General features: G+C 44.9%; 1 protein-coding gene across 1 annotated transcript in view; it reads left to right on the top strand.

Moving 5' to 3' along the window:
• Positions 1 to 2,601, top strand: part of PLXND1 (plexin D1) — a 53,282-nt gene extending 50,681 nt beyond the window's left edge. Inside the window, exon 36 of the mRNA XM_036332262.1 lies at positions 186 to 2,601. Within this exon, the coding sequence (XP_036188155.1) occupies positions 186 to 302 (117 nt within the window). The 3' untranslated portion in view covers positions 303 to 2,601. The remainder of the gene's footprint in view (positions 1 to 185) is intronic.
• Positions 2,602 to 13,137: the final 10,536 nt, after the last annotated feature.

Here is a 13,137-nt window from a genome sequence, read left to right as displayed (position 1 = left end):
CCGGCGCCCCCTCCCCATCTCACCCCAGAGGGGTCCCCACTCCAGCATTGACATCCCAGGACATGTGTGCTTTAGGGCGGGCCAGCAGCTGTGGAAATCCAGGCAGGGTGTGCTCCGCAAAGACCTGCCCGGGGACCCAGTGGGGCCCAGGCCTGTAGCCCCACGGCGCCTCTGCTTCCCCTCAGATCATGGCAGCCCTGGAGGCAAACCCCACCGCCCGGCGGACCCAGCTGCAGCACAAGTTTGAGCAGGTGGTGGCTCTGATGGAGGACAACATCTACGAGTGCTACAGCGAGGCCTGAGCACCCGCCGGAGACCGTTGGGAAGGAGCCAGGCACCCGGCCCTCGGCCTCACAGGGTCCCCAGTGCCTCTGACTCCGGCTGGGCCATGACTGAGCAGAGTCACTGGAGAGGGGGAGTGAGGAGCCCCCCGCCCTGGCCCCTGGGGCACCTCTGTCCCCTCCTACTTGTCCCCAGGCCCAGCCTCTGGGATGGGGACTTGGATGACACAGCCCGTCTCTGGTAAGGTTCCCACCACCCAACAGCACAGCCTGGACGGTGCCCCGCACGCTGTCACAGCCAGCTGCTAAGGGCCCCGCCCGACTCGGTCCCGCACACAAACAGACATGAGAGACCGCCTGGCCCAGAGGCCGCAGCCAGAAACACTACCTCAGCCTTTCTGACGGAGGGGAGGCCGCCTCGAACCAGCCCGTGTTTGGTTTCTGATTTAACCACCAAAACGTGTCCAGTCTCCCCTCACCCAGAGAGGACCCTGGCCACACAGTTGCAAGCAGTGTCAGATTTTCGTTGCTTAAGTGGCTGCTGGTGGCGTGGGCAGCGCCTGGGGCTTTCCCTGAGCCAGGAGGGCGGGAGCCAAGGGGACCGGTGCTGGGCGAGCGGGTCTGGGGCAGAGGGGCTAAGTTGCACCAAGGATGTAGCTGGGCTACTTGATCTTGCTGGGAGTATTTCTAAAGATAGCACCACTTTGTTTTTTTAAGAAAGCTTTTCTATATTAAACTTATATGCACCAACTGTGAACAGCTGCCGCTTGTGCAGAGGACCTGGGAGGGCACCGAGGGGCTCCCAACGCAACACTGGAAATGACTGTTCCAGAGGATGGGCAGCTCTGGCACAGAACTCCCCCCCCCCCCGCCCCCCTGAGAAAAATCACGCCTTCTGTTCCCCTCGCAAGTGGGCCTCTGGCCGACCGGAGCCGCAGAGCAGACCCAGCCAGCCCGGGGCCTGGCCCGGGGGGTGACCAGGACGCTCTAAATGGAACCTTCTTTATAATAAAAGCCTGATGGGAAGACCTGCTGTGGGCTCCAGCCTTTATCCTGAGACGGCCGAGGAGGGAAGCAGAGCCTGCGGCGAGAGGCAGGGGCCCTGGCTCAGACCGGCCTCAGCCTGCGGAGGAGGCTGACAGCGACGGGGCAGTGTGGCTGCCTGCTTGCCCGGGCCTGGCCCGGACGGTCCCTAGGCTCTGAGGGCACCACGGGACCTGCAGGAAGATGTCACGGCTGTTGTGTGCCACCCACCCCTGGTGGGCCCTGCTCCTAACTCACCTTTAGTTAACAGGTCCCTGAGGAATGGAACAGGGTCCTCGTGTTACAGGTGTAGAAACAGCGCAGAGGAGGGATTCCGCCAGGTCGCAGCCAGGGAGCGGCGGGGCGGGGGCACAAGCCAGGGCCCTGGGCCCTCGTTCCTCAGTGCCAGGCTCGGCCAGACCAGCCTCCACAGCAGCCTCCGAATGCGGGGGATGGTCCGCACTGGAAAAAGCCGACAGTTACGCACGCACCCCCAGTTTTTCATCGCTCTTTAAAAAATGTATCACTGACCCCATTTTTCAGATGAGGAAACGGTTTCCCCCAGGCCAGGAGGGCAGGCTGTTCCTCACCGTGGCCCATGGGGACGGTGAACCTGACTGGGGGCCAGCAAATCCCCAGAAGCCCCCAGCCCACCCTGCTGACCTCCTGGAGAGGTCACTAGAAAGCAAAGCCACCTCCCACTTAGAAGCAACTCAGGTTATTTTTTTCCCTTTACGGAAAAAAGAAAAATAAGCACACACATTTATCAAAGGTAAGAAGTAGGACAGAGAAATTCAATCCATTTAAACAAAAATCCTACAAATGCCAGTTTTTAAATTAATGAGAACAGAAAAGTGAAAAGAGAAAAGTAAACAATTTTTAGCTCTAAAAATGGCCTTTTCCTGTGGTAGCTTCTGGGTAGAGAGATTAGTTATCTTCAAATTTTCTATTCTGAGCACTGATTCCTGCTTATTAAGCAGCAGATTGCTAATTTAAGTTATTGACACATTTGATAGAAAAAAAATTCTTTGGGTGTGATGCTAGAATTAAATACACTTCCTACAGAAACATCAGGAAGAAAAAAAAGAAGAAGAAAATAAAAGCTACCCCCCACCCACCCACGGTTAATATCTCAGAGAATGCCAAATCACGTACTTGCCTGGGTTGGGGGCAGAGGAGTAAAAATCGGGACCAGGGTATATGCACCATTTTGAAACCTGTATTTTCCCCATGCGACAATATGTCAGTAACATCTTTCTATGTCATTAAATATTCCGCAGCCTGTTTTAATGCCTAATTAACATGCAATTCCTTCTTGACATTTAGAAATGTATTTGCAAATGGAGGAAATCTCTAGATTCCAGGGTCATTTCTCAGCACAGACGGTGGCCAGCGTCTGTGAATCCCCCCCCCCAGTCCTTGTCTGGGGCCCCTGAAGGCTTGCCTTGCAGGTAGGTACGGGCATCCCTTTGCTCCGAGGGCCCCAGGAGGTGGGCTATGGCGCAGTGTCGTCATGCAGAGGAGGAGACTTGCCCGGGTTTCCTGGGTGCCAAATGATGTCCGGCCTCTGCCAGGTCAGGGTACTGCCCTCGCAGCTCATGGAGGCGAGATGCCCAGTGATGCCCTCCTAACTAAGACCCTGCCTGGGTACCTCCCACAGCCCCTGGCCAAGCCATGAAAAGAGCAGAGACAAAAACATGCACCACCTTGTGAAGCGCTAGCCTAATCCCTTGCCGTCAGCTCACGGTGCCCCTTGGGATCCTACTGGCAGACACGCCAAGGAAGCTGTTGGCACATCTAGACAACACCTTGTGTGAGATTTGGGGAGGAGAGGATGGAGTAGAGAGAGCAGGGCAAGCCCATGCTGGGCTGCCTCGGTTTCCCTTTGTGTGCCATCTGCTTCCTTATTAAGTCCTGTCCAGTTTACCCCTGACTCCCTCCAAATTCATCTTTTCTTCTCTGCCCCCAGCCTGGCTTAACTGTCACCCCACATTGGACCATGTCTCAGCAGCCTCCTGGCCAAGCTGAGTCCTCACACCAGGGGGTTGGCTGCCATGCAGTCACCTAGCTCAAACTGTGACTCAAATTGGATTCATCCTTGACCCCATTCTACATCCAATCCCTCAGCAAATCCCATCCATCCTGCTTCAACACCTGCCCATGTTCCACCTCTCCTGACCCCTGCCTCCATAGCCACCTTTCACCACTGAGAAGGACCACTGCAGGGGCCTCCTCACTGGCTTCCTGCTGCCGCCCATGTCCCTCTGAGTCACTCTGCCGCTCACTGTCCTCTAGTGGATCCTTATCACAATGAAAACAAAACCCAAAGTTCTTATCCTGGCTGACAGGGCCCTTGAGGACGGAGCCCTGCAGCCCTTGCTATGGTCTACTGCTAAGTAACAAACCACCCCAACACTCCACGGCTTAAACAGCAGCAATCATTCATGTTGCTCATGCATGTGTGATCGGGGCAAGGCTTAGCTGGGAGCCTTGTCCCTGTTCTATGTGGTGTCAGTTGGAGCAGCTCAACCAGGGCTAGAAGGTTGAAATCCAAAACAGCACACTTCTACAGCTGGTCAGGGAGTTCAGCAGGGGCTAAAACTTGGGGTGCTTTGGTTCCTCTCCATCAGCTGCTTAGGCTTCCCCACAGCATGGTGGCTGAGTTTTAAGAGCAAGTATCAATTTGAGGAGGTCCAAGATAGCGGCAACATAGGAGAATGCTAAATTTCCCCCTTCCCTGAAAACGCTAATATATATATGTATATAGAGAACAATTACACCTGCGAGACAACTGTGGGCTGAAGAAACTGCTTCTGAACAACAAACAAGAGAGAGACAATAGAGAAGGCCAGGAAGCTTTGGGAACAACTCTCAGGGACCAGGAGCTGCTGGTGCCATTTCCATAGACAGGGTGGTGGGAGCTCGACTCTGGCTGCCTGTGCTGCGTCCTACCTGCAGGATCTACAAGGCCCGGAGCCTTTTGTGTCTGCACAAAGGGAGCGAGCAGGAACCACAAGGTATTACCACACACCTCTGTCTCCTTTCCAGGAGCTGCTTCAGCCAGTGCCCCCAGCACTGCCAGCACCTGCCTGCATTGCCAGCACCTGCCTGGCTCCAGCCAGCTTCTTAAACTGCCTGACACATAAAACCCACACAGAGGTGGCTTCTAAGCAAGACCACTAGAAGGCTGGGGAGTCGTAGGAGCTCTCTGGGGGCTGCGGGGTTTCTCTGGGGTTGGAGGTGCCAGTGAACTCCCTTGTTTACAACTCATTCCACCTCGGGCTGGCCGGGGCTCTAGCCAGGTGCTCTGGCCTACCTGCAAGGTCACTGCAGCATGTTCCCTGACACATTGCCCAAGATAATTATGGTGCCAAAGAAAGCAAACAGGACCAGTAGGGCATTACTATACACATCTGGCCTCCCCAACTAAAGCTGCCCCAGCTCAGGAGGCCAGTACCCCAGATGACTGTGACCTGCTCAGCTCCTTCCAGCCTGCCCAAATCACCTGGCACAGACCACCTACAGCGAGGCCGCTTCTACATGAGGCCACTTTTTGTAGACTAGGAGAGAGAGAAATTCTGTCTAAATTTATATAAACAAACATAGAAAGTCAAACAAAATGTAAAGACAGAAGAATAGCTCACAAATGAAGGAACAGGAAAAATCCCAGGGAAAAAACCCTTAAGGAAATAGACAAGTAATTTGCCTGATAAAGAATTCAAAGAAATGATCATAAGGATGCTCACCAAACTTGACAGAAAAACAGAGGAACGTAGGGAAAGCTTCAACAAAGATTTAGAAAGTATAGTAAAGAACCAAGCAGACCTGAAGAATATAATATGAAATGAAAAAAAAATACATTGTAAGGAATCAATAGCAGATTAGCTAACATAGAAGAATGAATCAGTGACCTGGGAAAAGACTAGTGGAAATAAACCAATCAGAACAGCAAAAAGGAAAAATAATTGAAGGATGAGGGTAGAGTAAGAGACCTCTGGGATAACAAAGTGTTCAAATATTTGCACTATAGGGATCCCAGAAGGAGAAGAAAGGAACAGAAACTTTATTTAAGGCAATAATGGCTGAAAACTTTCCTAACCTGGTCCAGGTTAGAAAGCACAGAGAGTTCCAAACAAGAAGTACCCAAATTGACTCACTAGAATACATACTGTAATTAAAGTGCCAAAAGAGACAATCTTGATAATAAGTTACGTACAAAGGAAATCCCACAAGGATATCAGGTGAACTCTCAGCAGCAACTTCATAGGCCAGAGGGAGTGGCAAGACGTCTTTAAAATACTAAAAGAAACAACCCCGCAACCTAGGCCAGTGACGGCGAACCTATGACACGCGTGCCAGAGGTGACACGCGAACTCATGTTTTTGGTTGATTTTTCTTTGTTAAATGGCATTTAAATATATAAAATAAATATCAAAAATATAAGTCTTTGTTTTACTGTGGTTGCAAATATCAAAAAATTTCTACATGTGACACGGCACCAGAGTTAAGTTAGGGTTTTCAAAATGCTGACACGCCGCGCTCAAAAGGTTCGCCATCACTGGCCTAGAATAACTTACCCAGCCAAGATTACCATAGAGTTTCCCAGATAAGCAAAACTAAAAGAGTTCATCACCATTAAGCCAGTTTTATAAGAAATGTGAAAGAATTTTCTTTAAGCAGAAAAGGCCATAAACAGGAATACAATAAGAGGAGAAAGATAAAAATCGCACAGAAAAAGCCAAATATTTAATAAATACAGCAAATCAGACATTTTAGAAGCTACTACAAGGTAAAAAAAGAAAAAAGTTTCCAACTCAATTCAAACTAAAATAAGTAGTTAGGAGATATACAATACAAAAAGATCTAAAACATGACATCACTAACAAAGTGTAGAGGGGGGAGTAAAAATGTAGTCATTATAGACTATAGTCAAATTTAAACACCTATCAGCTTAAATAGACTGATATATATATACATATATATATGTGTATATATATATGTATATATATATATATGTATGTATATATATATATATCAAATAATATATATCTATACCAAATAATATATACATACACCAAAACCCAAAAATCTATAAAAAGTATACAAAAACCAGAGTACAAGCCAAATGAAACACTAAAGAAAACCAGCAAACCACAAGGGAAGAGAAAAGAAGAAAGGAGCAGAGGAGAATAAAATCAATTAACAAAATGGCAGTAAGTACACAGTTATTAATAACTACTTTACATGTGAATGAATGAAATTATCCAATGAGAAGACACAGGGTGACTGAATGGATTAAAACCCATGACCCATCTATACGCTGCTTACAAGAGACTCCCTTCAAATCGAAAGACACATACAGACTGAAAGTAAAGAGATGGAAAAAGATATTTCATGCAAATAGAAATGAAAAGAAAGCTGGGGGAAAAAAGAAATCTGAGGTAGCAATACTCATATCATACAAAATAGACTTTAAAACAAAAATATGTTTTAAAAAACACAAAGAAGGACATCACATAATTATAAAGGGGTCAATTCAAGAAGGGGATATAACAATCACAGATATTTATGCACCCAACACAGGAGTATCTAAATATATAAAACAATATTATTAATAGACACAAAGGGAGAAACCCACAATAATACAATAAGAGCAAGGAATTTTAATACCCCATTCGCATCAATGAATACATAGACATATCTCCATAATGAACAGAAAATTAATAAGGAAATAATTACCTTAAATGTCACATTAGATCAGATCCACTTAATAAACATCCATAGAACATTTCACCCCCAAACTGCAGAATATATATTTCTCTCCAAGTGCACATAGAACATTCTCCATATTAGGTCACAAAACAAGCCTCAATAAAATTAAGATAGATTGAAATCATATCAAACATCTTTTCCAACCACCATAACATGAAACTAGAAATCAACTACAGAAAAGAAAAAAAAACCCCACAAATGTGTGGAGACTAAACAACATATTACTAAACAACCAATGGATCAAAAAAGAAATTTAAAAAAATATCTTGAAATAAAAATGAATGCACAACTTGTCAAGATTTATGGGATGTAGCAAAAAGAGTTCTAAGAGGGAACTCTTTACGGGTCTACCTCAAGAAACAAGAAAATTTCCAAATAAATACTATAACTATACCTAAAGGAACTAGAAAAAAAACAAAGTAAACAGAAGGAAGAAATAGTTGAGATCAGAGCAGAAATAAATGGAAGAGAAATTAAGAAAACAATAGGAAAGACCTATAAAACTAAGAGCTATTTCTTTAAAAAGATAAATAAAATTGACAAATCTTTGGTCAAACTCATCAAGAAAAAAAAAGAGAACCAAATAAATAAAATCATAAATGAAAGAGAAGTAACAACCAACACCATAGTAGTACAAAGATCCATTAAAGAATACTACAATTATATGCCAACAAATTTGACAATCTAGAATAAATAAATAAATTTCTAAAGTATATAACTTTCTAAGACTGAACCTGGAAGAAATACAAAATCTAAACAAACTAATTACTACCAATGAAATTGAAGCAGAGAAAAAAAAACACCAAAAACCTCCCAATAAATAAAAGTTCAGGACCAAATGGCTTCACAAGTGAACTTTACTGAACATTCAAAGAAGAATTTCTATATATAAAAGCCCAGTGACTGCAGCAGCCAACCGGCCTGATCTGGGCCCCCAATCGGCGCCCCCCGCCCCGGCCAGCTCCCGATTGCCCCCAACACCTCAATCAGGGGCGGGGCCGGCTGGCCCCTCCCCCTGCTGGCCTGGCCCAATTGGGCCCCCATTGAGGCGGGCCAGCTGGACCCCACCCATGCATGAATTCATGCACTGGGCCTCTAGTTAATATATATTCTTCTAAAACCTTAAGCTATTGAAAAAAACTGAAGAGAAAGGAAAGCTTCCAAACTCAATATATAAAGATAACATTACCCTTATAACAAAAGTAGACAAAAATATTACATACAAAAATTACAGGCCAACATTCTTGATGAACATAGATGCAAAAATTCTCAACAAAGTATTAGCAAATCAGATTCAACAATACATTAAAAGGATTACAAGGGATTAAAAATGGTGGCAGAGTGAGTGTAAGTCACACTGACACTCTCCCAGGACCAAACTGGAAATACAACTAAAATACAGAAAAACTGCCCAGAAAAATCAGCTGAAGGCTAGCTGGAGAGAGCTCTGATAGTCAAGGATGGAAAGTGGAGACCGCATAGAGACTAGTAGGAACCGTGAAGACATGAAAGGGGTGGCTGGATCCCCACAGATAGCAGCTGAAGTTCTGGAGGGATATCTCAGCTGTGTGAGGTTCCTACTGAGAACTCTGGGGTCTAAACCAGGGGTGGGCAAACTTTTTGACTCGAGGGCCACAATGGGTTCTTAAACTGGACCGGAGGGCCGGAACAAAAGCATGGATGGAGTGTTTGTGTGAACTAATATAAATTCAAAGTAAACATCATTACATAAAAGGGTAATTTTAGTTTTATTCATTTCAAACAGGCCGGATCCAGCCCGCAGGCCGTAGTTTGCCCACGGCTGGTCTAAACCCTAAGCTGGTCTCCCCAGCCCAGAGCAGCAGAACTGAGAAAGGTGCCCATATAACATCTGGCTGTGAAAAGCCCAGAGAGATCTGGAAATGCAGGCACCCTCTTAAAGGACGAACACACAAAATTTTATGTGCAGCCACTCACCTTGGGCTCCGGCAGAGGGAGGGCAGAGTGGACTGGAGCTGCACGAGGAGAGTCCATGGTTGGGGGCTCTGGGGTTGGAGCTTGGGGGGCAACCACACTTTCCACTTTCCTGTGCTGAGTCAGTCCCACACGCTGCAGAGGACATCTCCTATGGATCTTTGCTATCCAGGTGGTTTTGGCCAGGGAGGGGGGCGGGGGCAGCCAGTTGCTACACCTGGTTGGAAGAACTCTCGCCTCACTCTGTGGTTGATAGCGTGAGGCCAATCAAGGCTGATAACATTCAGAGGATCACACCAAGACCCTGATTGGGGTGCATCGGTGGGGGGGAGATAGAGAAAGATATAAGCAAGTGGAAGAATATATCGTGTTCATGGATTGGTAGAATTAACTTAATTAAAATGTCCATACTATCCATTAATATGTCTGTACTACCTAAAGCAATCTATAAATTCAGTGCAATCCCTATTAAAATACCAACAACATATTTCACGGATCTAGAACAAATACTCCAAAAATTTATCTATATATAAAAGCCTAAGCAACCATTACAACCGAACAACCAGTCGACCAGTCGCTATGACACGCACTGACCACTAGGGGGGCATACGCTCAAAACAGGAGCTGCCCCCTGGTGGTCAGTGTACTCCCACAGCCAACCTAAAGCTAGCCAACCCCTCCTGTCCCACCAACGCCCCCCCACCCCCCCCACCCCCCGCCGGCAAACCTCCCGTGGTCCCTTGCCCCATCTGGCAGGCCCCATTCAGCAGCCCCTGTTCAGCAGCCAGCAGGCCCCAGCTGGCCTGGCTCTGATCAGGACTGGGCAAGACAGTCCCGATAGGCCCTGATTGCTGGCCAGGCCTAGGGACCCCACCTATGCATGAATTTCGTGTACCGGGCCTCTGGTATGGAATAAAAAAGACCCCGAATAGTCACAGCAATCTTGAAAAAGAAGAATAAAGGTGAAGGCATCACAATACCAGATATTAAACCATACTACAAAGCCACTGTAATCAAAACAGCCTGGTACTGGCACTAGAAAAGGTCTATAGATCAATGGAATAGAACAGAGACCTCAGAAATCGATCCAAGCCATTACACTCTATTAATATTTGACAAAGGAGGTGAGAATATACAATGGAGTTAAGACAGTCTCTTCAATAAATGGTATTAGGAAAATTGGACATATACATGCAAAAAAATGAAACTAGACCAAATTATACCATACAGAAGAATAAACTCAAAATGGATAACTTAAATGTAAGTCATGAAACCATAAAAATCCTAGAAGAAACCGTAGGCAGCAAAAATCTCAGACATCTCTCGTAGCAATATGTTTACAGATACAGCTCCTAAGGCAAAGGAAACTAAGGAGAGAATTATCAAATGGGATGACATCAAAATAAAAAGCTTCTGCACAGCAAAAGAAACCATCAACAGAATGAAAAGGGAGCCCGCTCTCTGGGAGAACATATTTGGCAATGAGACATCTGATAAAGGGTTAACATCCAAAATATATAAGGAAGGAACTCATACAACTTAACAAAAGGAAGACAAACAATCCAATTAAAAAATGGGCAAAGGACCTAAATAGACACTTCTCCAAAGCAGACAGATGGCCAAGAGACATATGAAAAATGCTCAAAGTCACTGATCATCAGAGAGATGCAAATTAAAATGTCAGTGAGGTATCACCTCACACCTGTCAGAATGGCTATCATCAACAAATCAACAAATGACAAGCGCTGGCAAGGATGTGGAGAAAAGGGAACTCTAGTGCACTGCTGATGGGAAGGCAGGCTGGTGCAACCACTATAGAGAATAGTATGGAGTTTCCTCAAAAAATTAAATATGGAACTGTCATTTGACCCAGTGATCCCACTTCCAGGAATATATCCTATGAAACCTGAAACACCAATCAGAAAGAATGTATGCACCCCTATGTTCATAGCAGCACAATTTACAATAGCTAAGATCTGGAACAGCCCAAGTGCCCATCAGCAGATGAGTGGATAAAAAAGCCGTGGTATGGTTACACTGTGGAATACTATGCAGCAGTAAAAAAGAAGGATCTCTTACCCTTTGAGACAGCGTGGAGGGACCGCGAGAGCATCATGCTAAGTGAAATAAGCCAGTCAGAGAAAGACAAGTAGCATATAACCTCACTTATATGTGGAATGTAATGAACAAAATAAACTGATGAACAAAATAGACCCAAAGACATAGAAGGATAGGACAGATAGCAGAATCTCAGAGGGAAGGTGGTGGAGGGTGGGTGGGAAGAGATCAACCAAATTACTTGTATGCATGTATGCAAAACCCATGGACACAGATAATAGGGTGGTGAAGGCCTGGGTGAGGGAGAGGGTGTGCTAGAAGGGGTCAGTGGGGGGGGGGACATATGTAATAAAGATTTATTTTAAAAATAAAAAAGGATTATAGCCCTAGCTGGTGAGTTCAGTGGTTAGATCAAAGGGTGCATGCCTGGGATCAATCCTCGACCCTGGTTTAGGTGCATGCGGGAGACAACCCATCAATGTGCCTCTCACATCGATATTTCTCTCTCTCTCATCAATGTTTCTCTCCCCCCCCACCCTCCCTCCTGCCCTCCCATTCACTCTCCCTTTCTATCAATGGGGGGAAAAAGTATCGTTGGGTGAGGATTTGTACAAATAAATAACTAATTTAACAAAATAAAATAAAAAGGATTATACACCACGGCCAAGTGGGATGCAAGGATGGTTCAACACCAGTAAATCAATCAATCAATCAACATGATACGTTAACAAAATAAAACAATCATATGATCATAGGTGCAGAAAAAGCATTGGAGCCGAAACCGGTTTGGCTCAGTGGATAGAGCGCCGGCCTACGGACTGAAAGGTCCCAGGTTCGATTCCGGTCAAGGGCATGTACCTGGGTTGCGGGCACATCCCCAGTAAGAGGTGTGCAGGAGGCGACTGATCGATGTTTCTCTCTCATCGATGTTTCTAACTCTCTATCTCTCTCCCTTCCTCTCTGTAAAAAATCAATAAAATATATTTTAAAAAAAAGAAAAGAAAAAGCATTGGGCAAAATTCAACATTATTTTATGATAAAAACTCTCAACAAAGTGGGTATAGGAGGAATAGGGCTCAACTTAATAAATACTACATATGACAAACTCACTAATGTCACACTCAAAGGTGAAAAGCTGAAAGCTCTTCCTCTAAGATCAGGAATAAGACCAGGATGCCTACTCTCTCCTCTTCTGTTCAACACAGTATTGGAAGTCCTAGCCACAGCAATCGAACATGAAAAAGAAAGAAAAGGCATTTAAATCAGAAAGGAAGAAGCAAAACACTAATTATTTGCAGATAACATGATACCACATATAAAAACCCTAAAGACCACCAAAAAACTGTTAGAACAAATGAATTCAGTAAAGTTGCAGGGTACCAAGTCAATATGCAGATCAGTATTTGTTGCATTTCTATACACCAATGATAAATTATCAAAAGGAGAAATTAAGAAAACCATCCTGTTTACAATTGTATCAGAAAGCACAAATACCTAGGAATAAATTTAACCAGAGAGGTGAAAAACCTGTACTCTGAAAATAGTAAGACATTGAAGAAAGAAACTAAAGAATATACAAATGAATGGAAGGATCTATTTTGTTCGTGGTTTAGAATGATCATTATTGTTGAAATGTCCTCATTACCTAAAGCAATCAATATACAGATGCAATGCCATCCCTATTAAAATACCAATGGCATTCTTCTCAGAATTAGAACTAATCCTAAAATTCATATGAAACCACAAAAGACCCCAAATAGCTAAAGAAACCTTGAAAAAGAACAAAATGGAAGGGATCACATGCCCTGATATCAAACTATATTACATAGCTACAATAATAACAGCATGGTAAGTTGGGGTGATAAGCACACAGTACAACATTCAGATGATGTACTGGAGAGTTGTATACCTAAAACCTGTATAATTTTATTAACCAATGTCACCACAATTAATTGAATAATAAAAAACAGCATGGGCCCTAGCCAGTTTGGCTCAGTGGATAGAGCATCGGCCTGTGGACTGAGGGGTCCCAGATTTTATTCCAGTCAAG

This window comes from Myotis myotis, unplaced genomic scaffold (assembly GCF_014108235.1).
Source record: "Myotis myotis isolate mMyoMyo1 unplaced genomic scaffold, mMyoMyo1.p scaffold_m19_p_13, whole genome shotgun sequence".
NCBI classification, from domain to species: domain Eukaryota; kingdom Metazoa; phylum Chordata; class Mammalia; order Chiroptera; family Vespertilionidae; genus Myotis; species Myotis myotis.
This window is presented reverse-complemented; position numbering and strand designations above follow the sequence as displayed.